This window comes from Ambystoma mexicanum, chromosome 2q (assembly GCF_040938575.1).
Source record: "Ambystoma mexicanum isolate Mex_15411 chromosome 2q, UKY_AmexF1_1, whole genome shotgun sequence".
NCBI classification, from domain to species: Eukaryota; Metazoa; Chordata; class Amphibia; order Caudata; family Ambystomatidae; genus Ambystoma; species Ambystoma mexicanum.
Window position 1 is genome coordinate 204,712,033 of NC_090924.1, and position 27,191 is coordinate 204,739,223.

At 49.1% G+C, this 27,191-nt stretch overlaps 1 protein-coding gene across 1 annotated transcript in view; it reads right to left on the reverse strand.

Moving 5' to 3' along the window:
* Positions 1-27,191, reverse strand: part of SMG1 (SMG1 nonsense mediated mRNA decay associated PI3K related kinase) — a 2,768,248-nt gene that overhangs the window by 1,883,757 nt on the left and 857,300 nt on the right. The window contains exon 29 of the mRNA XM_069647131.1: positions 18,005-18,125. Within this exon, the coding sequence (XP_069503232.1) occupies positions 18,005-18,125 (121 nt within the window). The remainder of the gene's footprint in view (positions 1-18,004; positions 18,126-27,191) is intronic.

Sequence of the window (27,191 nt, forward strand, 5' to 3'; positions counted from 1 at the left end):
TGACGCACTTAAAACCTACAGACACCACCGGGAAGCTAAAGGGATAGCCCAGATAGGAGACCTCTGGCGGGAGGGTCAGTGGGTGGAATTCCAGACCCTAATGGCAGAAAACATACACAAAGGTCAATTCATACTATACAAAGGGATAGTAACAAATGAACAAGAGGGGGCCAGGTTTGAGCACAGGGGAAGGAATGGATGAGGGACTAGACACATGGTACAACATAGCAGTAGGGCATAATGTGTCCAGACTATATGGATGTTAGGCAAAGTTTGTATGCAGTACCCTCTGGGAACACAACTCTGACTACAGATATAGGAAACCCAACCTTTGGTATACGCTTGTACTACACAGTTTTGGTAGCGGGTTGAGCAGCCAGGCTCATCTCAAGAGGGGTCAATGTGAGCTGTAGTGGAGTTACACAGAGATTTAGTTACAAGTATTCAAATAAACTCTTACTTGAAACACTTGTGTATAGACGCGTTACAAATGCCATATCATATCACTCAAGGTTTCTTGCATAAACAATATTAATTTATCAGTCAGTTAGAATAAGCCTTTTTCAGAAGGGAGAAATATAACAGTAACACACAAATACACTTCATGAAATACACACTCTTAATATCTCTAAATCAGTAGACACCATTTTGGGATGGCCTACAGACACTACCTACACCCTCAGGTGACATCAATTGCTAGGGTGCTGGGGACATTAATATATCACTGTTGCATTTAGAATCAGATAATAAGTCCAAGGAAAAGATTATTTAGAGTACAAACAAAAACATCAAAGGCACACAACACCCACCTCTTAAATGTGCACTACTGAACGTACGCCCCATACCTGCACATGCCCTCGAGATAAATGATCTACTATCCACACTTAATTTGGACTACTTTGCATCACGAATCCTGGCTCAATGATGCCTCCTGCCCAGCCGTCGCACTAGGTCTAACAGGCTACACCACCCTTAGGCAACATAGATGTGATAAGATTGGAGGGGGAGTCGCCCTTATCCACAAAGACTCACTATCCATCAGATTAGCAGACCATAGTACATGGGGTGGTAATGCCAATATCCTATCAGCCAAGCTTACGCTCTCCCCCAATAATCTAAACATCCACATCCTATACAGACCTCCCGGACTCCCAGCTGACTTCCAAGAGCACCTCTCCCATCAACTCAGCAACATTAAAAAGTCCTCCAAAATGCTTCTATTGGGAGACTTAAATTTAGGATCCAATGATCCTAAGGATAAATCTGCCGCAACCCTAGCTAAAGAACTCGCAGACTTAGGTTTCTCCCAAAGAGTCCTCACCCCTACTCACTCCAAAGGCCGCACCCTTGACTGGGTCATGGATCACAACTGTGCATCCAACATTACCTCAAACACCGCCCTTCCTTGGACGGACCACACATGCATCGAATTCCTCATGCCCACCAACCCTAAACCTAAGACTCTCACCCACGCACCACCTGCCACAATAAGAAGTTCTAAAAAAACTCAACGCAGACAACTTGCGTCCCCACCTTAAAAACCCCTGCCTAGCACCACCTTTCTCTCAGGACCCAAATATACTATCAGCCATCTTCAATGATACTCTAACCAATGCCATAAACTCTATAGCCCCACTTGAAAGCAAGAAGGAAAAAAAATAATTTCACTGCAACTCTTGGTTCTCGGAAGAACTCCAAACCCTCCGAGCTCAAAAGCGCCAGTCGCTAAAAAACTGGCAAACGGATCCGAGTGATCTAAATAAGAGCCTCTTCAAACAAATTGCCCTCCAATATAAAAAAGCCATCTTAGCAGCAAAATCCAACTCCTTCAATGATAGGATCTCAAAGGCCAACTCCCAAGCTAAAGAACTATTCGCAATCTTTAATGAATTAGTCACTCCTCTGGCTATCCCTGACGAGATAACTAAAGACAAAGCCTGGTGTGCCAGCATTCAGTCCGCCATGCTCAACAAAATAAAACTCGTCCAGAACAAAATCCAAAACCACTGCAAAGCCCTCCCAAACCAAAAATCCAACCGCCCTACACAAGACAAGCATAGTAATCTCAATCACGCTTAATTCTACTTCAGAAACGTCACTGAACCGGAGGTCCATAATCTCATCAAAAACCTCAAACCATCCCTCCGCAAAGCAGAAATTTGCCCTCCCAAAATCATCAAGGAATGCGCCAATGACCTAGCACCCCCGATTACTGCCTTCATTAACGCATCTTTCCAAACAGGAACTGTCCCAAACAATCTCAAGGAAGCCTGGGTGCGGCCACTTCTAAAAAAGGCCACACTTGACCCAGCGCCAGCCAACAACTACAGACCGATAACGACAATCCCATTCCTCCTAAAAATCCTGGACAAAGCAGCTCACAACCAGATCCAATCATACATAGAAGCCAACTCCATACTAGGCAAAAGACAATCTGGCTTTTGTGTCGGGCATGGAAGAGAATCTGCCTTATTAGACCTCAAAAAAATAAACTCTCTCAGATCATGGACAAAGGCAAACCTGCCTTGCTCCTCCTCCTCGATCTATCAGCTGCTTTTGACCTGGCAGATCACCAAACACTCACCACCCACCTCACCCATGCAGACCATTTCTCTAATCAAGCAGCATCCTGGATCGCTTCCTTCCTTGAAGGAAGAGCCATGAAGGTCTACTCCGACACAGCCAACGGAGATCCTACCACTATAAACTGCAGTGTCCCCCAAGGATTTTGTACAGCCCCCCACCCTCTATAACCTCTTCACAAAACCCCTCTTCAACCTACTTGACTCCATGGGTGTTGCATAAACAGACTATGCAGACGACACTCAAGTACTTTTACCCCTAATCTGGACTCTATCACCAAGACGCCACAGCCCTTCACAACATCTATGCCACTATCCAAGCTTGGATGGCAATCAATGGCCTCTGTCTTAACGGGGAGAAGACAAATTCTCATCCTGAGCCAGTCAAACACATTATCGAAACTAAGCCCCCAATACAACAACTTCAACATAGACAACTCAACCATCTCCGTATCATCCTCTGTCAAGACTCTAGGTGTTCACATTGATGCAAATCTATCGATGACCAAACAAGTCGGCGCCATAGCCTCTGCATCAGCTTTCAGCACCAAACTCATCAATGCCATTAAACCCTACTTATCCACCCCCAACCGCTAGAGCCACTATAGAAGCCAAACTCGATTATTGCAACGCCCTTCTAGCTGGCACCTCTGCCAAAAACAGACTGCAAACCACACAAAACAATGCCCTCAGAGCCGCCATGAGCATCCCTAGAAGAGAACATATATCCCACGCCAGACGTGAAGCCCGGTGGCTCCAGGTCAAAGACTGTATTACTCTGAAAATCCTCACCATCACTCACAGGTGCATCAAAAAAAACGCTCCAGCATACCTATCTGAAGCAATATCAAGGACCACATCCACTCGCCCCACCAGAGCTCAGTACACCAACCAGCTACACATACCACGCATAAAGAGAGCCACAGCGGGAGGTCTAGGCTTCTCCTATATTGCACCAAAACTCTGGAACTCACTCCCTGCCACCCTTAGAGCTGAAACTTCCATCTCTGTATTCCGCAACAACCTCAAGGCCACTCTCCTCAACTAGCAAGTGGAGGACTGCCTCCTCCACTTCTGCAATGTATATTGTAATATAACACAAATGTAATACAACTATATTGTAACCTGTGTATATACTGCTGACTATGTAACTATATTGCAACCTGTATATATATATATATATATATATTGCTAATGACCATGTAACTAAGTAACTAAGCTTTGTACTGTAACAAGTGCCACGATGTCCTTGGTCTGTTGTGCGCTATATAAATATGAATAAAACAAAACAAAAAACATACAAGAGACCACAAATATTCTTAAGCAGGCAAATACTTTTGGTTCCTCCAAGAAGAGTCATTCAGTACAATAGGCTAAGCCAAAGTCAATGGGCATAAGTCTTCTATAGGATGAAGCACTTCTGTTAAGTGGAAAAGTCTTTGCACAAGTTCTTAGGAGTCTTTGAAGAAAAGAAGAATCAAATGTAGGGCCACAAGCGGATTAGACTTGCGAGTAGTAGAAAGTGCAAGCAACTCTACAGTAAGAGGCAAGTACCTTTAAAATGAAGAAAAGATGCAGCAGATGACTTCCGTTCCTGTGCAGCTCTCACTGTTCCCGGGCCTCAGTCGAGAGGACAAGAGGGAGGACGACGGGGGACTCCTGCAATGCACTGGGACAGTCAAAACCTGCTACTGGCAAACTTCACTTTCAGTGGCTGTACAGTGTTTCAGCTCCTCGCGTCTACCACCAATAGCAACACTGCGGTTCCTGGCTGTCGAGATGGACTTTTCTTGCTTCTGGGGTCCCGCACTCTGTTGAGGGGGCTCAGGCTCGGTCAGTCCTGCTTCCTGGGAGTCCAGAGGATCTTCCTGGAGCTCTTGGTCAGCTTAAAAGCAACGCACACAATCTGGTGTTTCTCTTCCTGGCTGTACGGTTTCCAGCAGCAACTCTGGAAATTCAACCAGCTCCGAGATGGATGTCCAGGTGGCTTACTTTGGAGTAGATTGGTCCCATCAACTCAAGGGGAGAAGTCGTCCTTGCAGCGGCTTCTCTGTCGATACGAATTTGGAGTTTCAGCACAGCAGCAGGGTTTCACCGGGCAAACCAACAGTCCAGGAGTTGCAGCAGGCGTCCTCTTCAAGTTCTTCGGTTCCTTTGTCCAGTGGTCAACTCTGCCTTCCAAGCCAAAAGACTTGCCATTCATTCAGTTTCATTCAGAAGCTAGAACAAAGGGGATATTAGGTAACCCCTCCAACACTCTATTGTAGGATAGTGTGTGCTGGGTCTAGAAAGCTACAATGGTAAGTAAAGTCAATTTCACTTTACTGTTCTTGGAAACAGTAGTTTATCCAAGAGAAGGTATTTAAACCTTTTGAAAATCTGGAAGGCTTCCCTGTGTCACTGCACTGAAGGTGCTGTGTGACACAATGTAAAAGATGATGCCTATGGAGTTTGTCAGATTCCACAACCAAAAGAAACGGTTAAAAAAAAAAAAAAAAAAAAAAAAAAAATCACATTAAAATACATGAGTGTCGGAAAAAAGGGTTTCACTCTTTCCAGGTTAAAGAGAATCAAGTCCTCAAAATCCAGCAAAGTTGCTGCGAGGTCACTAAGGAGGAGGGAATTTGCACATTTCTGAGAATTCTCCCTAACAATGGATTGTTCTTGAGCATCCCAAAACGCCCCTGAGCTACCAGTACAAAAACAATGGGAATCGAAACACCAAAAAACCCTCACGGACGAACAATGGACAAGGTCCCTAAATTACATAATGAAGCTCTCCAGAAACGTGAGGTTCCATCAAACACAATTATACGTTAACGACAGGGCGTACCTCACCCCCAGCAGAATATCAAAAATGGGAGGCAGCACAAGGCAAACCGGTCCACGATGCACCACAGAGAATGCAGACATGCTGCACATGTTCTGATCCTGTCCAGTAATAGACATATTCTGGGAACAGATGGGGACAAGAGTCGAGGGCGGAGGCATACAAATTCATGTGGGGACACCAGAATCCTATCTGCCAAGTATTTTTCCGAGGGGAAGCAGGCAGAAAGTGCACCTTGCAAAAATGAAAGCCTTAATTAGCATCTAAGCGAAACTCTGAATAGCGATAGCTTGGAAGTCCAACACAGGCCCGGCACTGGAAGCATGGTGGGCAGACTTGGAAAGATGGTCACTGGCTGAGTCGACGTAAGGACCACGGCCCTGCAAAGAGGTATGCGTGAAAGCAGCGTGGAAATAACAGAATGGAACCTGTTAGTGCAGGAGCTATTCACACCCAGCGCTGGTAACGACGCAGCGACTTCAGCGGAAGAAGGGAAGCAGCTTACATTTGACCGAAACACGGAGGACATAGCCAACTAGAGGGTCCCGTAATACGAAAGTGGACAGCCTGGGAAAGAACCTCTTGGGACAGGCAGTCCTGTAAATGTTAAAGAGACAGTGAACAGATAACGTGATAAGACTGAAATTACGCCATAGCATAAGCCATACGATGCTCCCGTCGATGTGTGTGGTAATGTACGAGAAGTGGTTTATTCTCCATTGTTTTGTATGTTGTATGAAACCAATAAAAACTATTTTTAAAGAAAATGTATGTGCAGCAAAAAGGCATAAGGAGGAGGTTAGACCCTGCCCATTTTCCCCACACAGGCTTGCCACATACAGAGTCTGCCCATCAGGGGAATGTAAAATGTTCATTTTGTTATTACACAGTGTTATCCCGGTAAATTTCTGGATGGATGTTGGATCTACCTTTTTTGGGTTCCCGGTGGTCTAGGGCGCTTTAGGATGTTGTGGGAGCAGATTCAAGTGATGTGGGGATTGTTCAGCAACATCCCTGCCATGTGGGAATGTGGTTTCCCTCTTGGTTGTAGCAACTTCTGGCATGTCTGCTACAAAACAGGTTTGCCGCTATCTTGTCACTTGCTCTACTCCCTGGTCTTCATTTTCCTGCAGTTTTCCTACAATGGACAAGAGAAGACAGGCAACTACTTTGCAGAAGCAAGGTAGGAGATATTGGTGGCATGCAAAGAAACATTTCGGCACCAGGCTGGGCAGGAATTGAGGTTCAATCTGAGGCCTCCAGTGAGGACCTCCATCAATCGTTGCAATGTGGCAGTGGCCCCATGTGGCCCAAAGGAAAGCACAGTTAAGTGGTATAGGCCATCAGGAGTGAAAAATGCAGTCTTTGGTTTGGCTGTTTCGGCCATGGACACCAGCAAGTTTCCTTTTGTAAGGTCCAATGTGGAGATGAACTTGGCTGGACTTAGCCTCTCAAATAGCTTATCATTTTGTGGCATGTGGTGGGTGTCAAACTGAAACTGTAGTCATTATGAAGAGCATGAATGGCGATAACCATTCACCATGGGACTTCTCTATTACACCCCCTCCTCCCAGGTCTAACCACCCCCCACCCCAAAATATTCTGCAGCCCCTCACAGATAATCTTTTTTCCAGGCTTGCAGTAGTCTGTATGGTTTCAAAACTGACTACCCTTCTGGGTTGGGCGATGATTCGGTGGACTATTCCTTGGACTCGTCCTGATGTCTGTATACCTGCTGAGCCATCAGGAGAGTTCTTGATGTTCTTGAAGGCTTAGTTCTAATGGGATAGCCACTCCCCAAGAGGCAGTGGACTATATCTGGTATTATTCAAGTATAATATCAACAGTTGGGATTACAGTTTTCTTTCTAGACCTAGAATTTATTAATATGGTATAGTTGTGTTGGTTTCCACTGATCAAGCTGTTGTACTTTACAAGTCAGGTGGGAGACCTTTTCTGTCATTGTGTAAAGCCCATGCCACCTGGACAACAATTTGTTTTGGGTTGTAGGTAGCAAGACCAGTACGTAGTCGCCCACTTGGAAGGTCTGCGGTCAGGCTTCTTTAGTGTAAGTTGTTTCTTGCCTGCTCTGAGCATCTTCCATGTGGGCTTTTACCAACTGACGGACCATTTCCATATATTCACAGGAATTTGGGATTATTGGTTAATCACTTGGTTGTCAGCTTTTGGGTCCTTCTCACTCTTCTCTTAGGTGCAAAAAGAAAATCTTCCCCAACACTTGACAACCTTTCCCCCATAGAATTCTATGGAACCCCATTGTTTTTGCTTGTTTTGAACCCTGAACTGAGATTTTGGAGGAAAGTAAAGCCTTCTGCTTTACCTCCCTTGCTTGTTTTACTAATTCCTATGGGGCAACCGACTAGTCCCCAAGACTGTCAGTACTAAAAGACTGTCTCTTTATGAATTCTTGCATTTTTACAATTGCACACATCACCTTACAATAAAATGCAGTTAGGATACTTTGTATCCTTCTACCTTTTATATAATAGTTCATTTCACAACGGGTCTAAAACAAGCTGGCGAGGGCTGTGTGATTTTTACAGTACGTGATACTTTCTCGTGCACTTTTGCATTTACCACAAAGGACCACTAAAGATGGCAAGTACTCTAAAATGACTGTGGTACAAAAATGTGTGTTTGCTCTTTGGCCATATTGTCTTTTGCGCTTCTTCCTGCCTGCTCATTGTGAGAAAATGACTTGTATGGAAATCCCTTTACCAGGTAAAGCTCTGGCTTTTGCGGCCAAGGAGGCTTTGTGGGTGAAAGGAATAACTTAAAAATGAAAAGTAGATCCACAATGCTTTCCAAAAATGCTCAGCGCTAGCAACCAATTGAACGGCTCACATGCAGACATTTAACCACAGGTCAATAGGCCAAATATGCAGTTTGGGGGCGAGTGAGAGAGAGAAGAAACGTGCAGCTTCCCAACAGCCCTGGTGTAAAAACTGGAGGGGGATTTTCTGAACTCCTGCCCCGAATATGTCAGTAGAAGCACAGAGCACTCCAGCCAAGGTTCACTATAGGGTGGCAAGGGATGAGCAACCAAGGTTTAAGCTCTCAGGAGGTGATGCAGGCTGGTTCTTAAGTACAGTGTAGTCCCCAAGCCCCCATAAAGGAATGTCCACAAACTGTTATGTGCCAACACAGTTCTTTATATAAATAAGATTCAATATATATACTCAATCATTAACACTTTGTGCCTTGGCAAATTGATATGGTAAATATGCTCAACGTCTATGTGGTACAACTATTAACTCCTTTAAAATTCACCAACTGCTGACAGTTCTAATGGCATACAAATCAAACAGCATAGGATATACAACATAGGAAGGAAGACAAGTTGGGTTAAACAATGTCAGAATGGTATGTCCAACTACCAAGACACATTTCTGTGGAAGGATCCCCTCCCACCTGGGCAACCTGTAATAAAGTCTATTAACAAGCCAGTCCATTCACTGCGCATGCGCGAGCCGCGCATGAAGAACTAATCGCGTCGGCTCCCGGTGGCCGCGATTAAATATCCTTCATTTATTCCGCTCCAGGAATTCGCCCGACCTCCTGAAGCAGCACAACACTGGCGGACCCATCCAGGCACTGCCTGCTACAACCCCGAGCAGAATCGGACCGGGGGGCGTGAGAAACGTCCCTGAGTCCGCCGACGCGAGACTCGCCGCCATTGCTGGGCGGTTAACTGCGGCTCCTTCGCCCCTCCCCCCATGAGCTGCGGCGGCCACTGAGGCCCTCGGGGAGCGGACGAGCCGGGGGGGGCCGAGGACGCCGGCCCGAGGCATCGCTCCGGTTCCTCCTGACTGCCGCCCGGGGCTCCTCCACCCTGCTGAGCCCCCTGCTTGAGACGGCCGTCCGAGTGCCCGAACCGCGGGCACGGCCGACGCTCGGCGCTGAAGCCGCGACGATCCTGGACACCAGCACTGCACGGACAGCAAGGGATCTCTACGCTGTGCTACCAGACCCGGCGCCGTAAACAGAGGCGAGCAGAACGCCTTTCTGCCCCCACCCGCCTCTCCCTCAATTTGCGGGACTGTCACACCTGGGGTTGAGCCGCGACACGGGAACCGGTAACGCGGTATTGCGCTCCCCCATCAGCATTAACGAGGTAAGGGCGACCGGCGGGATACCGACCCGCATTAAGGAGACGCCTCACCCCCCACCCAAAAGTGAATTCGGAGGTCCACCTGTGGGGGGCACGGAGCTGAGGGGACTGGGGACGCTCTCCTCCCCCATCACCATTAGCACCCAGATCTGGTGACAACGTCCGCAGCACCCTCCACAAACGATCGTGGGTCCAGGGAACTGGCAATAAGTTAACTGTGGGCAGTGACCCGGGGAGGGACGGAGGCCTCCCGTTGTAAAGGCCACGACTTCACGAGCACAAGGAGCGGGGCAGATACCCCACTGGGGCAGCCCGGTGTGAGACCGCGCATTGGGGCAAACCCCCGAAATTCACCGGACCAACCCCGACCAGGGACCCTTGGAACCGCCAACGACAAAGGGATCTGCCCCTCAATCGACACAATTAACGGCCTCCAGGGGCAGCACAAAGTGGCGCGCACAGCGGAGAGCCGCGGCTATCGCCTTCCACACGTCACTCATGAACTGAACATAATACGGGCTCCGGGGGGGCGTATATGCGGATGCCATCTCTGTGGGCCCGCGACCCTCCAATAGACACAACGGACCAACCATAGCAGGGGTCTGCTTCCAGCGGCCAAGCAATCCCGCCGGCACACCTGAACAGGGACACAATAGGGAAGGATCATCGCTCGACAAACCCACCCCAACTCAGACTTTACAACGACCCCCTGGGGGGCACCAATACGTCCCATCCGGACTTGCCGCCTCACACGAATACCCGACTCCGCCATGGGCAAAGATAAGGCTAGGAGGCAGACCCTACAAAGCAAAATGGACCTCTATACCGTGGAAGCCCCCCCCCCGCCTGGAAATGCAATCCCCAGCGGAAGCGGATGGTGGGGAAGCAGCTCAGGACCCCCAACTCTCCCTGAGAGACTTAATGAAGGCAATTGGGGACTCGAGAACATCGCTGGAACTCAAAATTGGCGGAGTCTGCACGGAAGTATCTCTCCTACGTCAGGATCTGCGCAATTTATCGTCCAGAGTAGGAGAAGCGGAGCAAAGAGTGTCGGACACAGAAGATAATGTCCGCCAGTTGGAACAACAACTCGCCATAATTGCCCAGAAGGTTAACCAACTAGAATACCGAGCTGAAGACAGTGAGGGCAGGGCACGGCGCAATAACCTCAGGATTCTTGGGATCCCGGAGAAAGAGGAGGGCCCCAGTGTCGAACTTTTCCTAGAAGACTGGCTGACCCACATCTTTGCCCCCAAGAAACTGTCGAAATTCTTTTCTATCGAAAGAGCACATAGGGTACCCACTGGGCGACCAACCCCAGGAGCCCCCCCCGAACTATAATTGCACGCCTCCTGAACTACCGAGACCGAGACGCCATCCTCCAGATGGCACGGGCCTCCGGCCCAATCACATACAACGGCTATAAAGTAGGGTTCTACCCGGACTACACTAAGGAGGTTCAGCGGGCCCGCCAGTCGTTTGACTCGGTTAAGAAAAAGCTTCACTCTCTATCCATCAAGTTCGCCCTCTTCTTCCCGGCGTTGCTCAAGGTCCACCACGAGGGAACGACACACCTATTCCACAGCCCCAAAGAAGCATGGGACTGGCTCGAAACACAGATCCTTAATGGGCCGACGACTCGACGCTCGCCCTCTGGGCCGCCCGCTCGCAAACCCGGGCCCGGGCAGGACTCGCCGCCTCCTACTCCGATGGGCCCCGAAACAGAAACACCAAGACCCCCCCTCAGGAATACCACTGAGAACGGATGAGGCCTGGGCATCACAGTACTGAGGTCACCAAGGGACACCATGGAAACTACACCACCGCGGCCACCACCACCTTGACACCGCAGTTCCAAACACAGTCAGGGCGTCTCCACTGGAGCCACCACCCTAGGTCGGGTCATTCCGACGAAGTTTACGTTCAACAAGTTATAAGTTCGATGTTAGGGCGACAGGTGCTCCCAGTTGGAAGGGAAGTGCAGGGTGGGGGGAGTTTTGGGGATTTGAAGAAGCAAAGTCACGGGAAAAGAAAGCTGGAAAACGATGAAAGCAGGCAAGTCAGACAAACACTACAGTGGGCCAGGTTCAGAGACGCAGGCACCTGCCAGTCTTCAGACACTCCGATGCGAGGCGGCCGCTGGGGGTCCCCCCCCACCCCGAGAAGGAAACAACTTATGCCCCCGGGGGGAAAATGCAACGGCCACTAATCCTCTCAGACACCCCAACAAATAGTCTCACGCTGACAGGATGAACTCCAACAAAGTGAAGATACTGTCCTGGAACGTCAATGGCCTCGGCTCCAGCATAAAGCGAAGACTGGTACTCCAGTACCTAAACCGACACTCGCCAGACATTGCCCTCTTAAATGAAACACATCTGACAGGCACCAACACCATCTTTTTCAAAAGATCCAACTACTCGAAGGTCTACCATGCCGGATTCACGAAAGGGGCGAGGGGCACAATGATACTCGTCCACAAGAGAGTTCCTCTCCATGTTAGGAAGATCAGGACGGACCCCCGGGGCCGCTATGTGCTGTTGCTGGCGGACATCTGGGGTGAGAGATGGGGCCTGGCAGCGCTCTATGCCCCCCCCACACTGACGAAGGAACTGCTCGCTGAATTACAGAACTTACTCCTGGAGGAGGAGGCGGATGTGTGGGTGCTCGGAGGTAATGGACATCACAATCGACACGTCCCACCTCTACGCCACTCACCACGTTTGCAGAAACCTCAGGAATGGTGGACACCTGCCGCACACTCCATGGCGACGAGGCAGGGTTCTCCTTCTATTCTGGGGTCCACAAATCATTCTCCAGGATCGACTACGCCTTCATCCCTCGCAATATAACCCACAGGCTCCTCGATGCTGTATTCCTCGCAAGAGGGATCTCGGACCACTCCCCACTTCTCTTGACCCTCAAGAACTCTTCCTGCCGCTCAGACCGTAACTGGCGCCTAAATACGTACCATCTCCGTCTCCCCGAGATTGCAGAAGAGCTAGAGAAGACGACAGCGGAATACTTCGAACACAATGTGGGCTCGGTGGACTGCCCGATCACGATCTGGGAGGCATACAAAACTGTCCTACGAGGGGAGGCTATCTCCAAGGTCTCCGCCTACCAACAACGCCAAGTCCAGAAGGTCAGGGATGCAGAGACACGCGTCCTGGAGTGTGAGCGACAAACCCTCATACAGAACACCCAAGAAGCAAAGGAGGCGATGCTCACGGCGCAGGCCGCCCTCAGTAACCTGTCCCTAGACAATGCACGAAATGCTCACCAGTTAGTCCGAAGCCAAATATATGAAAGGGGCGACAAAGCTAACAAGACACTGGCCTGGTTGGAGAGACGCGTGCAGAGCAGGGGACACGTTAGGGCAATCAGATCTCCGGATGGGACACTACTGACGGAAGATTCAGATATCGTCGAGGCATTCGCCACCTACTACAAAAATCTTTACACCCCGCCCACGGGGAACCCATTAGTCGAACCCTCCCGATACCTCGACCACATCGAAATCCCGACACTCCTGCAGCACCAATCAGACCTCCTGAATGCGGATATTACTGACACTGAGGTGCAGGAGGCACTGGCACAACTCCAGCCCGGGAAAACTCCGGGCCCCAATGGGTTCCCAACAGAAACGTGGAAGTGCCTTGGTAGCATGCTCCCCACCCACATGCACCGCATGTTTCTACGCAGCAGGGAACTAGGAGCACTCCCCCCAGACCTCAGGAAGGCATGCATAGTGGTCATACACAAGCCGGGGAAACCCCCGGAGGAATGTGCCTCCTATCGCCCGATATCCCTGATTAATGGCGAAGCGAAGGTCCTCGCCAAAACACTCGCCAACAGACTACTGCAAGTGATTGAGACCCTAATCCACCCGGACCAATGCGGTTTTATGCCCAATAAGTCGACTCGAATGAACTTGCGCAGGGTCCAATTGGCGCTATCCAGGGCAAAGGAGATACCAGCTCCACTCGCCCTCCTGGCGGTGGACTTCGAAAAGGCGTTTGACTCAGTGGGGTGGGATGCCTTGTGGGAGATCATGGCCAGGATGAACTTGGGGCAGACGTTTATATCGTGGGTAAAACTGTTATATGCATCCCCGGAGGCCACGTGAGGGTGAACGGCATGTCCTCCAAACCTTTCCCCCTGGGTCGAGGCACGAGGCAGGGGTGCCCGCTGTCTCCACTCCTCTTCCTCCTGGCCATCGAGCCACTAGCGATTGAGCTTAGAGCTAACACCAACTGGAATGGTTTCGTCTGGCCGGGAGGGGGGGAAGACCGCCTTTCGCTCTATGCGGACGACCTGCTCATATACCTTAGTAACCCAGGTGTCTCGTGCCCGGTGGTCTCCCGCATACTCTGGGAATATCAGTCATTTGCAGGCCTAAAGGTTAATGAGGCCAAAACCATCTTCTTCCCGATTCAGGGGGGTGAGCCTGCGATCCCGGAGACCTGCCCATATCGCGTCTCTATCAGGGAATTCAAATACCTGGGTATACGGCTTGACCCGACGCTCGATGGGTTCCCCCGACTTAATATACAACCAGTAATAGAGCGGTTCATCAGAGACATCTCCCACTGGCAATCTCTCCCCCTGTCCCTAATGGGCCGGGCCGCACTATTCAAAATGATGACCCTTCCCAGACTGTTGTATGTCCTCCAGAACGCCCCGTTCCCCATCCCCCGGGAAACCTTCGCACTCATCGAAAAGAATCTGCGCACATTGCTTTGGGGAGGGAAACAATCCAGGATTGCCCTTGACACGCTCCAAAGATCGGTGTGGGAGGGAGGCATCGGGTTACCTTGCATACGCACCTATTACTTGGCCACACAAATAGGAGTAGTGAATGACTGGATACATGCAGACCCCACACAGCCACACAACCGTATAGAGCTGGAGACCATGTCCCCACTAACACCGCTCCAAATCCTCTACGCCACCCGCGACCAACTCCCGGCGCTGCCCAAAATGTCCCATCATATCCGGAGGGCTTGGCGGGCCGCTCACAAGCTAATTGGCTGGGAAGGCCAGCCAACACTGTCGCAACCCATATGGCACAATGCGCTCCTCCCAGAACTGGTAAAAATGGGCCCCTTCGGTCACTGGCTGACCAAAGGAATACACACATTAGCACAAATTATACAAGAGGGCCGCCTCTTGAGCTTTGAGACCATGCGCGAACGATTCAACCTGGCTCCCATGGATCGGTTTCGGCATGCGCAATTGTCCCATGCAATCCGCGCCCAATTCCCCGACACGACGGTCCTACCCCCTTGCTCCCCCATCGAGACCAATATTCTCCCGCAGTACATCTCTTCTAGGGTCACTTCCAGCCTCTATCAGGCCCTTAGCTCATTCGGGACTCCACAACTCGACGGACTAAAGGCAAAGTGGGAAAGGGACCTGGGCCCCCTGGAACCTGAAGACTGGGTAGAAGCATTAATGTCCCCCAGAGAAATTGGGATAGAATCCAAGCTTAGGCTCATACAGTTGAGGATCCTACATCGATCATATCACTCGCGCACTGCAATGGCCAGATGGGGTGGAATAGAAGACGAGACATGTGTCCGATGCAAAACTGAACCCGCCACCTTCTACCATATGATATGGGACTGGCAGGTGATACAGGCCTTCTGGGTGGAATGTGTTAATACAATCTCAGCCGCTCTGGGGACACCAATTCCCAGGGACCCCAAGATGGTACTATTGGGCATTGGAGGAGAAGTAGACCTGTCCAAACATGAAAAAATGTTCTTGGCAACGGCGCTGGGGGCGAGCAAAAGGCTTATAGCGGCCAATTGGGGGTCGGACGAACCATTGAGCCTGAATCGATGGAGTAACGAGCTGGACCGAGGTGCTACCTTAGAGCGCCGAATTTATAATGCAAGGGGCTGCCCCCGTAAATTCGAGAAAATATGGGGCAAATGGCTAGATGCTCAATAAGCTCTGTGGGTGGGGGTGCACCGGTAGTGATGCTTGCCTTGTTTGCCTGCCTGGTCCTATTGTTGTCTTGTTGTCTTCTGGTCCTCGGCCCTACGGGCCCCGTTGATATGGACGACTGCCTTCAACTTGTATACTGCTGAGATTGCCTTCCACATGTATACTGCTGACTCATGTCTTATTCTTATATGTCTCTTATGTTTTGTTGTTTAAATTCAATAAACAGAGTTATTAAAAAAAACAAGCCAGTCTATTAATGTTTAAAATAGTCTTGCTTCCTGGTCAAAAAGGTTCTACTACCCCAATGTACCAGAGTTTGCAGAGTTTCCTCGACGGATCCCTCGAGGGTGGACTCCCTTTAAAGAGGGAGCCACAGGACATCAAGATTCCTTGAAGAAAATGTGAACACTCACCGAGATAGCAGCTTCGGCCTTCGCAGTGGCCGATCGATCGTGGGCGTCCTGTTAAGACAAGGCGTGCGGTGCACTTCTATGTAAAGAGTTTGTTGCTGCAGAGAAGACTTGACGCAGTACGTAGGCCCGGCAGCTGTGTTGGCATCGACGATTGAGACTCGACCACGGCTGGCTTTCAGATCTTCGGTGGTCTGTGTCTTTTTGGACTTCGGGTGGCGGGAAACCCACCAGCAGATACTCCTCAGCTCATCGACGACCTCGACTTTCTCCAGTGGGACACAGCAGTCGACGGTGATGGCAAGGGAGCCCTTCGCTTCAATGTTCTTAGGCAAAAGGTGGAGCGTTGCGGCTCCAGTCGCCGAGCAGCACGGCGTCAAGCTGTTCCCGGTTCTAGGCAACACTACCCGACTGTCTTCCAGTGGTTATGGAAATCCTCTGAACTCCGGTCGACAGCAATGGACATAGATGGCTTGATGTACAGACTCTTCACTTCAGATTTCTCGGTGGACCCAGTCTGCAGTCAACAGCCTTTTGGGACTGGCTTCCAAAGTGCCTCGGTGGAGATCAGCTTTCTGAACGATGTTCCCTCGAAGCTCGGGGAGGTGTCTCCTAGCCAGGCCCTCTCTCGGATCAGTCCTCGAAAGGCTCTACAGCTTTCGGATTTCATCGAAGGAAAGCAGCAGCTAACCATCTTCCATCTGGGCTTCAAGGATAAGCAGCTTCAAGTTTCAACTTCAGCTTCTGAACAAGTTGGTAAGTGAGAGGTCCCCAGATATACAGATCTGTCCCTCATTCACACTGCTGAGCCAAGCTCAGCCAGCCAATTAGTCAGAAAGGCATTCATGGAGGCAGGCAACCAATCAGGATCACAGGGCATTCAGGCCATTCACTTCCACCCAGACACCCATAACAAGGAATGTGGATTGGGGCAAGCACCCAGCGTTTCAGCACCCAGCGTTTCAGCACACCACACTGCATTCATGTCAGTTTCTGGCAGCTCTGTCTCATTCGGTCACACACATATACCAGACACCCATAACATGGCATGCATATTAGTCACCCTCCATTCACCCAGGTCCCACCCCAAGGGTGTACCCACAACATACAGTCACTGGGAAGGCTCCAGCCAGTCTGGCGTGGACTTCCCCACAATACCATATATGGTTCTTCCACCCAACAGCCAGTCAGGGGAAGGGACAGAGTTGGGGCTTCCCAGGACTTTGGGAAAACAAGCTAACAGGTAATAGAAACAAAGAGGCCACAGGGGCCATCTTGTCTCCTATCAGGAATCCACTGATTCCTATGGCAGGGGCTGGGTAACCCAAAATGGAGGATGCTCAAGAGCACCTGTCAAATTCAGCATGCAGCTGCCACAAGCCCATTCCCTGCTCTGTGGTCCACACAGGTGCCCAAAAACATACACTAGGGGTACAGGGTTGTACCCCCACCCACTGGCGTTGTAAGGGTATCCCAAACGTCTCCGTTCACCACAACCAAAAGGAGGAAGAGCTGCACTGCCAGGAGTCGCACATGGACTCCTGTGCAGAAAACACAGAACACACATAAGGGAGTATAGGACGACATGGAGGCCCTGTTCCTCCAATGCATTTCAGCATCACACCTGGACAGCATACTCCATAGTGAGGGATCATTTATGTCATATGCTGAAACATTTGGAGGGCCTCAGGTAGTCCACTGAAATAATGCACTCCCCAGCACTCTTCCTGGGGAACTCCCTGTTCCATAACATGGAGACCAACTATTGCGAGAGCAAAATAAAGTCCACCTGTAGTAATTACCAAGTGGAAAACACAGTTGGCAGTCTTCTACTGACAGCATCTGCAATAGTACTACTATAGACTACCTGGTGAGCTGTCAATGTATATGTCCTGGGGTATTGCCCATATCCATCACATCGTGACCACCTTGAACCGCTTGATTGATCCCACAATATGCTGCCTTAACTTGATATATGGCAGTGAAGTTGACAGTCAAGACTAATACATAAAAGCAGCTTCAAATTCATTGCATTATTTAGGTAAAGAAAAATATTTTAACTAATTCGTTGAGGAAGTTTACTGTATCAAAATACCTTTGATTTTGTCTGCCAATTCACTCTGATATAAGGTGTATCGCAAAGCATGGATCCAAGGTCTCACATCATGTTGCTTGCATGAACGCAACGCCTCACTGTAAAGTGGTATAAGACAATCCTGTGTATGATAAGTCAAACAGAAGGTTGCAACTTATTAAACATCAAAATATCCCATGTCACTGGTTTATGACAAACACAAACATTAGAGGCGATCAAGTCATTTACAAGTAACAAGGACAATGTTTTAAGAAAGCAGTAGGATGATGCAGTAGATGTTTCTCACACTAAGAAATAAAAGGCAAACACGTAACCTTGTGTTGGATGCCTTGTAATTGGAAAAAGAGATACACATGGTTATGCGACACTAATAAGAGGTAGCCTGCAGTAGGCAAGAAAGGTGATAGATGCTCAGCACCATCTTCCCTGGAAGGACAGGATTCATGCTTAAAACGTTCACCCATTCCTGATAAATTCACATCAAGGTGGATTCTGTTAACTGGAGCAGAAGGAGAGATGGACAATTCCAATCTAGCATTCTGGTCCATGGGTCCGAGCATTTTTTGATTGTGCCTGGCTGGCTTACCCCAGTTTGGTCTCAATGACCACTTATAGGAGGCTTCATCAGAAGTCTGAAAACCAATATGCGCCCCTGAGAAACACCTAAGGCACCCTGTTTCCCCTCTGCGAATATCCTCAGAGATGGTAGGTTTCACTGGTTGGCACAACTTTTTTTTATTTATTTAGTTGAGTAAACTCAACCTTTCAATATAAAACAGTACATAATAAAACAAAAGATCTTACATTTAATTAAAAGCATTATAACAAACTTTATAAAATTGTCTGAATTACATAATTACATATCACATCAAAGTTTACTTTCATAACAATAAGATAATAGTTAAAACTCAATTAGTCTAACTTGAGTATTCTTAAAAAGTTAATAGCCAATTTCATAGATATTTGCTGACCATTATATAAGCTATTCCACAACATTTCCGATGTTACCGTTAGGCAGAATTATATGCAGTACCCTTTGGGAACACCACACACAATTAAGACTACAAGTGACAGTACAATTTCACCCTTGGTACAAGCCTGTACTACTCAGATAAAGTGGTAGCAGTGGCTGAGCAGCCAGACTGATCTCAAGAGTAAGTGAGCAGTATCAAATAGTAACACAAAGGACAGCAATTACTATGATTCAGGCAAACACTGACTCAAGGTTTTCAAGTAAAAGAATATACGTTTATTTCACTCTTCAGTTGTATAACATTACACTATTATAAGCAGTTTAAAAATCACTCTTAATACACCACACCACTTCCCTTAAATTCCAGACAAGTTAAGCTCACAAAAAAATGAAGTGGGAGCAAAATGGCACTCCCGCAATTTAAAAGGGAGGGAAAGGCAAAGTTAACAGAAATTGAATCACACCAACATGTAAGTACTCAGGGCAATTGACCAAGAGAGACTACAATGATAAAATCAGACAGAAAAGGCTTAGGGCCAAAGTCAATAGGTCAAAAAAGTCTTTTGCTCAAGATAATACAGTTCAGGGTAGTTTGCGGTAAAGTTTGTGCGACGGATTGCAGACGAGGTTGGGTGGTAGAAAAGTTAGTTCAAAGAGGAGAGAAGGACAAGTCCTCGGATTGGAGAAAGATTTCAAACACTTTCACCACGGCTGAACGAAACAAACAACCGGATTTGCACGGTACCTTAAAACCGAGAGGGGGCTGTAACTGATGCAGACGTTCCTGGTAGTACCTGCAGGCTCACGGTTCCTGAAGCGACTGTCGGACTGATCAGAAGTAGGAAGACTGGAGGATCCTGCACTACCCAGGGAAGAAACCGGCAGCAGAGCCAAGCAACGAATAACAGGTGCACACCTTAAAACCAAAGCAGGGTCCGACCTTCCTGGCTATCCGGCCCACTGTAGCTCTGTACAGGGAATTCGACCAGAGGAGGGGTCCTAGCTTGCAGTTTGGGCAAACTGGTTGGTCCCACCAGCTCAAGGAAAGAAGTTTCCGGAGGATCTTCTCTGTTGTCGGATTCTGAAGATTCGGACCTGCAGCAGGGCTTCACCGGGCGTTCTGTCGTTGTAGGGGTCCTCTTCGGTCAGTTCCTCGTAGGTTCTTTCGTTCCAGTGGCGACTCTGCTGTTCCAGTCCCAGAGACCTGCTTTTTATGCAGTCTTCCCCCATTCATACAGCCTGGCTGTCAATCACAGCAGGGTGCCTGTCCTGGCAAGGACAGTCACCCAGCCAATCAAACAGGAGTGCGACTTGGGTTACCAAGGGAACCCATGGCAGGTGTCCTAAGACCCACTCCCTCACATCCTGCCTACCCAGACTTTCAGGCGCCTTAAGGAGGACTTCTGTGCAGAAGCCCGCGAAAAGACGGCGAACAAAGGAACCAAACCTGGTTTGGCGCGCAGAGTAAAACACGATAAAAACATTTACAAAAAGAAATGGCGAATAAACCCAGCCGGAACTGTAATAAAACATATGGTCAAGCGGATTTATGTTTGAGGCTAATATAATAGCCTAAAACAATAACATGGTTCTTTAAGATAACTACAGTATAAAAAATAGGGTAGATACCACTGCCACCAGCCAAGTCTTAGTGTAAAGGGAGCGAAACAATGCTCCAAGAGACAGACAAAAAGGGATAAGAATTAACCCTTTCCAATACTCCATGTAAGATGGGGTGTACTGGGTCTAATTTAAATGACTATTATAAAGTTAATGACAACTTTATCTTTTCTGGGGGACAGTAGTCAGGCCCAGAAAAATGGAGTCAGTGGGAAGTCTAAAAGACGACCCTGTGTCACTGCACTGAAGGTGCTGTGTAACACATGAAAATGATGGTGCCATGGAGAAGGTGAGGCTCCAGTGCCCAAGATCACACAGAAAGTAGAAATACACACAGCAAAACACATGTAAGAGTGGGAAAAAAGGATCACACTCTTACCAGGTGAAAAAAATAAACCCTAGAAATCCAGCAAAGTTGCTGAGGGACTCAGGAAGAATTCTCATAAATGACTAATTTCCCTTACCTTCTAACAGTTACAATCTGATAATCACAAAATAAATGACAGAAATACATCTTCCATTTTAATAGGGCAGGCAGTTAGCAAGTGTTTAATAGTTTCAGGCTGCTCTATCTTCTGGCAAAATCTACAGATATTTGTGTCTCTAGTTATTATTTTGTGTGTTGCTAACACTTCTTTAGTGTGCCTTAAATTTAGCTGAAATATCAAAAATGGGTCCCTTTAATTCAGTGCAGGAAATGAACCTGTGTTCTTGCAAGAGATGGCGTTTCATACATTCCTCTTGTGTGGTGATCCAATCAGACTACCACAGTTTAACTATAGCCCTATGTGGATTAGATTTCAAGAGATCCTCAGATATACCAGCCAATAGCATGTATTCCTGTATCTTTGCTTTCCACACGCTCATCATTTAATGCGTTGTAGTGTTTATGTATTTGGATATGATATCGATTAAAGAACCTAACTGAGAAGGCGTTAAGTATTTCCTATAAAAAAGGTACACATTTTCCACATACACATACCATTGAAGGACAATCCAAGTTCATATCTCAGAATGCACATGAACACACTTTGGGGAGCTTCAAGACTCTTTTCCAAAAGAAACCCTCGATCTGTAACCAACATTTTTCACGCTGTCAAGTTCTGGATTTGGCGCCATAAATGAGGATGGGAACAACCTTCTGTTATAGAAGGTAAGCAATGGCAGTAAGGAGAATTAGCCATATTTAGCATGCAAAATGCACGCTTGAGCTATTGCCGTTTTTATTTTTCTATGCAATTCTAGCAGATCAGGTTGATCAGATACGTGGTTGTTGGTATTGAGTCCCATTTACTTGTACTCATCAACAAATTGCAAGGGTTTCTTTTGGAGCAGCCACATTAAGGAAGTTCTCTTAATGCATTGCCTAGTCGCACTCATCAGTATTTTGGACTTTGTAAGATTCACCGTCAATAGGTTTGATTCAATGCATTTGCCCAGCTGTAATAAAAGCAACTGGAATCCCCTGGGAGTCTTGGCCATTAGCACCAGATCATCGGCAAAGAACCACCAGGGGATCGCATGTTGTCCCAGTTTCGGAGAATCAGAAGCAATGTGAGTGAAATGGTGCTTCATATCTGAAATTAAAAAAGTGAAACGTGTGGAGGCCAGGAGACACCCTGCTTCAGCCCCGTAAAAGGTGGAAATGAGGGCTGAGAGCTTACCATCCAAACAGTTGCACCTGGATAATTTTGGAATTGGAGTATCCAGTGCTGAAGATGAGCTGGACATGCAGCTTTTGCTAGTTTAATCCTCAATAATTCTCTTGAAATTGAATAAAACGCTGTTTGAAAATCCATTAACGCAAGATAAACTGGCTGCTTCATTTGCCATTCATGCGATTTAATAGCATGGAGTGCATGTAGATGGACTGTTGTCCCCGGCACAAAACCCGCCTGAAAGGGATCCGGGAGGTTGACCGTTAATATCCACTGGTTAAAGTCTTTAAGGATTAAACGAGCGAAAAGCTTGCCTGCTACATCAAGGAAGGCAACTGGTCTCCCTTTTTATATACGGGCACGATGATGTACCTTCGCCATGATGGGGTATTTGGTGAGTATGAATGACTTGAGAAAAGATAAGATCTTGGCCCATGCCTCTGGATGTGATTTGAGCATCGCATTGGAGAGACCTTCTGGATCTGGAGCTGTAGAAGTACTAAGTTTAGATATGTGAAAGATCAAGTCTTCAACACTAAAATTGATACCATTGTGATCATGCAAGATGTGCTCTGTAGTCGGGCCAATTAATGGTGTAGCAGCATATAAAGTTCCCAGGTTCCTTCTGGCATTGCCTTTATCTGCATAGGCGTCTGCATGTTATTGGTCTTGGGTAATTCCCATCTTTAATCTGAGTGAGCACATTCTCACCCATGATGAATCCAATCTTCTCAGTAAATGTCTGTACCATCGGCAAAAGCCAATAGATTCCAAATAGAAATGAGAAATGTCTTTGGCATTATTAGATTAAAATACCTCTTTCTCAATTCAAAGGGTGAACACCCGGCCGACACAAACACATCAGGCCTAAAACCCCCTTCGACCTTCAATGGTGTCCCCCGAAATACTTGCCTTCAAGAACAAAATAGCGAGATAACAAGAGGACATGTTCAGTACCAAAAATCAGTACACAGACAATCTGACTAAAGCCGAAAGAATTGCCCTAAAACATCTAGAAGACCACACGTCTTTCAGGATAAAACCGGCAGACAAGGGAGTTGGCATAGTACTATGGGCCAACACACTATATCATGCAGAAGTGAAGAAACATCTGGAGGATAAGCACATTCTATAAAATCTTCAGAGGCAAAACCACTAACAGAATAGCAGAAGAAATTGAAAGCCTGTAACTGTTCTCCAGCATGGGTCTGGCATGGATTCATATGCTCATGAATATTCCCAGTCGTCAGGCTGGGAATCCACTGTAAAGAAAAAATCAGTTTCAGTTTTGTTTCTGAACTGTCTTTCTCCTAATAACCAATCACTGGTCTCTGGGTCTTATTGCCCCCAGCCAATGACTGCCCTCTGCCTAAGTCCCTCCTCTGGCAGCCATCTTCAGATTTGGTAGCACGTAAAGTGGCAGTAGGACCAAGTGAAGAGCCGCAGAGGGGACGGAGGGAGGATTCGCATGTGAATCCATGCCAGACCCATGCTGGAGAACAACAGTTACAGGTAAGTAACTTGTTCCTTCTCCAGCATGGGGTCTGGCATGGATTCACATGCTCATGAATACAAGAATACATAGCAGTACACACATGCACAACCACCGGAGGGGGCAAGACTCAACATTAAGCATTACATCAACTCAACATTAAGCATCTCTTACCTCCTCACCAGGCCCACCTTCAGGCGAACAGGTTGTGCAGCACTGCATGGCCGACTCTGGACTCCTCCCTGGAATCCCGGTCGACGCAGAAGAATCTTTGGAAGGTGTGCGACCTCCACGTAGCAGCCCTGCAGATGTCCAGCAAGGGCACACCAGATAGGAACGCCGTGGTAGCAGCCATGATGGGGTATTTGGTGAGTATGAACACCTTGAGAAAAGATAGGATCTTGGCCCATGACTCTGGATGTGATTTGAGCATCGCACTGGAGAGACCATCTGGAGCTCTGAAGTACTAAGTTTATATATGTGAAAGATCAAGTCTTCCACACTAAAATTGATATCATTGTGATCACGCAAGATGTGCTCTGCAGTCAGGCCAATTAATGGCGTGGGAACTCAGCACCACGTTGAGCTCCCACACCGGGGCCGGAGATTTCGCCAGGCGGGAATGACCGGAACAGTCCTTTCATAAACTCCTTCACCAGGCGATGGGACCACAGAGATGATCGCCACGAGTTCTGGTGAAGCGGGAAATCACCGCTAGTTGGATCTTGATGGAGGCATGAGCTAGCCCCACCTTGGCCAGCGAAAGTAGGTATGGCAGCACTTAGGGGCCGTAATCCGCAGAGGGTTAATCTGTGCACAGCACCAGACAGAGAACCTCTTCTATTTGTGTCCATAGCACTTGAGGGTCGAGGACGCCCTGGCCTTTGCAAGCACCTCCTTGCAGTCCCCCGGGATATCGTAACCTCCAAACCCTAGTGCTGCAGGAGCCAGGCCTGCAAGTTCAGCGACCCCGAGTCGTGGTGGAGGATGGCGCCTTCTTCTCTGGCGAGAAGATCCGCATCTGTCGGCAGATTGACTGGGGGGGACGCCGACATGTCCAGGAACCAGATCTGCCTCGGCTACGCCGGTGCGACGAGGATCATCCTGCACCGGGACCATCTGAGTTGACTGATGAGTCACAACGGTGGGAACGCATACAGGAACAGGCCGTCCCAGGGGAAGGGGAAGGCATCGCCCATGCTCCCTGGCTGGGGAAACCTGCTGGCGAACTTCCGGCACTTGGCGTTCGTCTCTGTCACAAATAGGTCGATCTGGGGATTGCCCCATCGTCAGAATAGGAGATTCACTTGATCCTGCCGCAGCTCCCACTCGTGGCACGAGCGCAGCTCCCTGCCGAGTGAGTCAGCGATGGTGTTCTTTATTCCTGCCAGATGGAAGGGTACCAGAAACATCCCTTGGGTGATGGCCCAGTGCCACAGATCCTGGGCTTCCTTGGATAGGGCTGGGGGATCTGGTGCCTCCCTGCTTCCGGATGTAGAACATTGTGGTGGTGTTGTTGGTGAAGATCCTTACCACCTTGCCCTTGAGGGACGGAAGGAACGACCTGAGGGCCCAGAACACGGTTCGGAGCTCCAGGACATGGATGTGTAGTGACCTCTCCTCCGGGAGCCAAAAGCCTCTTGGGTGGAGATCTCTGGTGTGCGCACCCACACCCTCCAGGGAGGCATCCGTCATCACCGTTTCCTGATATGCCGGGGTCTGGAAGTCCATGCCCGCTGCCAGATGCACGCAAGTGCCCCACCAACGGATCGCTTGGCGGAAGGTCTGGTTGAATGAGATCCTGTCTTCGAAGCGGCCCGTCGCTTGCATCCAATGGGCGTCGAGGAACTCCTGCAGTGGTCGCATCCGCAGTCTGCACAGGCGCACGAGGTAGATGCATGAGGACAACATGCCGAGCAGGGACTTGACGGACCTCACCCTGGCCAGGTCCATGGCCGACAGCTGCTGCACTTTGCCCAGGATGGCCTTCGTCCTTTCCTCTGGAGAAGCCAATCACGCCACTGTGTCGAGCCTGGCTACCAGGAACAGGGTGACTTGCGACAGTACCAGGTGGGATTTTGTGAAGTTGATCAAGAATCCCAGATCCGTGAGCAGTTTAACAGTCTTCGCTGTGTGATCGACGGCGAGTTCTCTTGACTTTGCCCGGATGAGCCAATCGTCCATGAAGGGATAGACATGGAAACCCTGCAGGCGCAGCCGCACCGCCACTGGTGCTAGGCACTTAGTGAACACCTTGGGCGCCGACTTCAATAAGAAGGGAAGGGCTTTTAACTGATAGTGCCGCCCTTGGACCACGAATCGCAGGAACCTTCGATGTCCTTTTAGGATGGGGATGTGAAAGTAGGCATCCTCCAAGTCGAGCGATGATAGGAAGTCGCCTTCCTCCTGCTGTCCCAACACGTGCTGGAGGGTGACCATCGGAACTTCTGGGACTTGATGTACTTGTTTAGACGACAAAGGTCCAGGAGGGGTCGCCAACCGCCGGTCTTTTTCCCTTACGAGGAAGTACTCCCGAGCCCCGGAGCCTCTTTGGGACAAGTTCGATGGCTCCCTATTTTAGCATCGCTCGTACCTCCAGTAGCAGTTGAGGGATGTGGTTTTCCTTCCTGGCCACACGTGGAATACTGGGATACTTCATTAGAAATTCCAGAGTGTGCTTGCGGGCCAGGGCATCCAGCACGCAACGGTCGGTGGAAATTGACTCCCACACGCTGATGAATTTCGCCAGCCGGCATCCCACCGGGTGCTCAGGTGGGGGCCCGACGCTACGGCTGGTTCAGTCCTGCTTGGCCGTGGCCTTATCGCCTTGGCCTCCTTGGCGACAATGACGAGATCCTCCTGTCTTGCCGTGTCATCTGTAGGCCTCCTGCGACGAGGAGCAGCCGCCAAATCCTTTGGAGGCACCTTGCTTGCCTCTGGTGTTCCAAAAAGACGGGCGTCGCTGTTGAAGAACACCCAAGGCCGGAGCCGTCTGTGTCCGCCTTGATGGCCTGCAGTGACTCGTCCACTGTCTTGCTGAACAGGTTGTTCCCGTCGAAGGGCATGTCCAGAACCCTGGTCTGAACGTCCTGGCGGAAATCGGTTGCCTTGAGCCAGCCGTGCTGAAGGCAAACGCTGTTGCCCATCTGGCGAAAACCGGTGTCAGCAATGTCCGTGGCCACCGTAAAGGCGTGGTCAGAAGCCACCTCGCCTTCCTGTAGGATCATCAGGGCCTCAGCCTTCTTGTCGTCCGGGAGGAAGTCCAGCAGGGAAGCAATCTTAAACCACAGCTCCCTGTTGTGGCGTGCCACAATCGCGAGGGTGTTGGCCGCTTTAATCATCGTCGCCGCAGACGAGATGACCTGCCGTCCCATGGCGTCCAGTTTCTTCCCCTCGCTGTCTGGCGTGGAAGTCGAAGTTGAAGCTGCCACCCCCGCCGCTTTC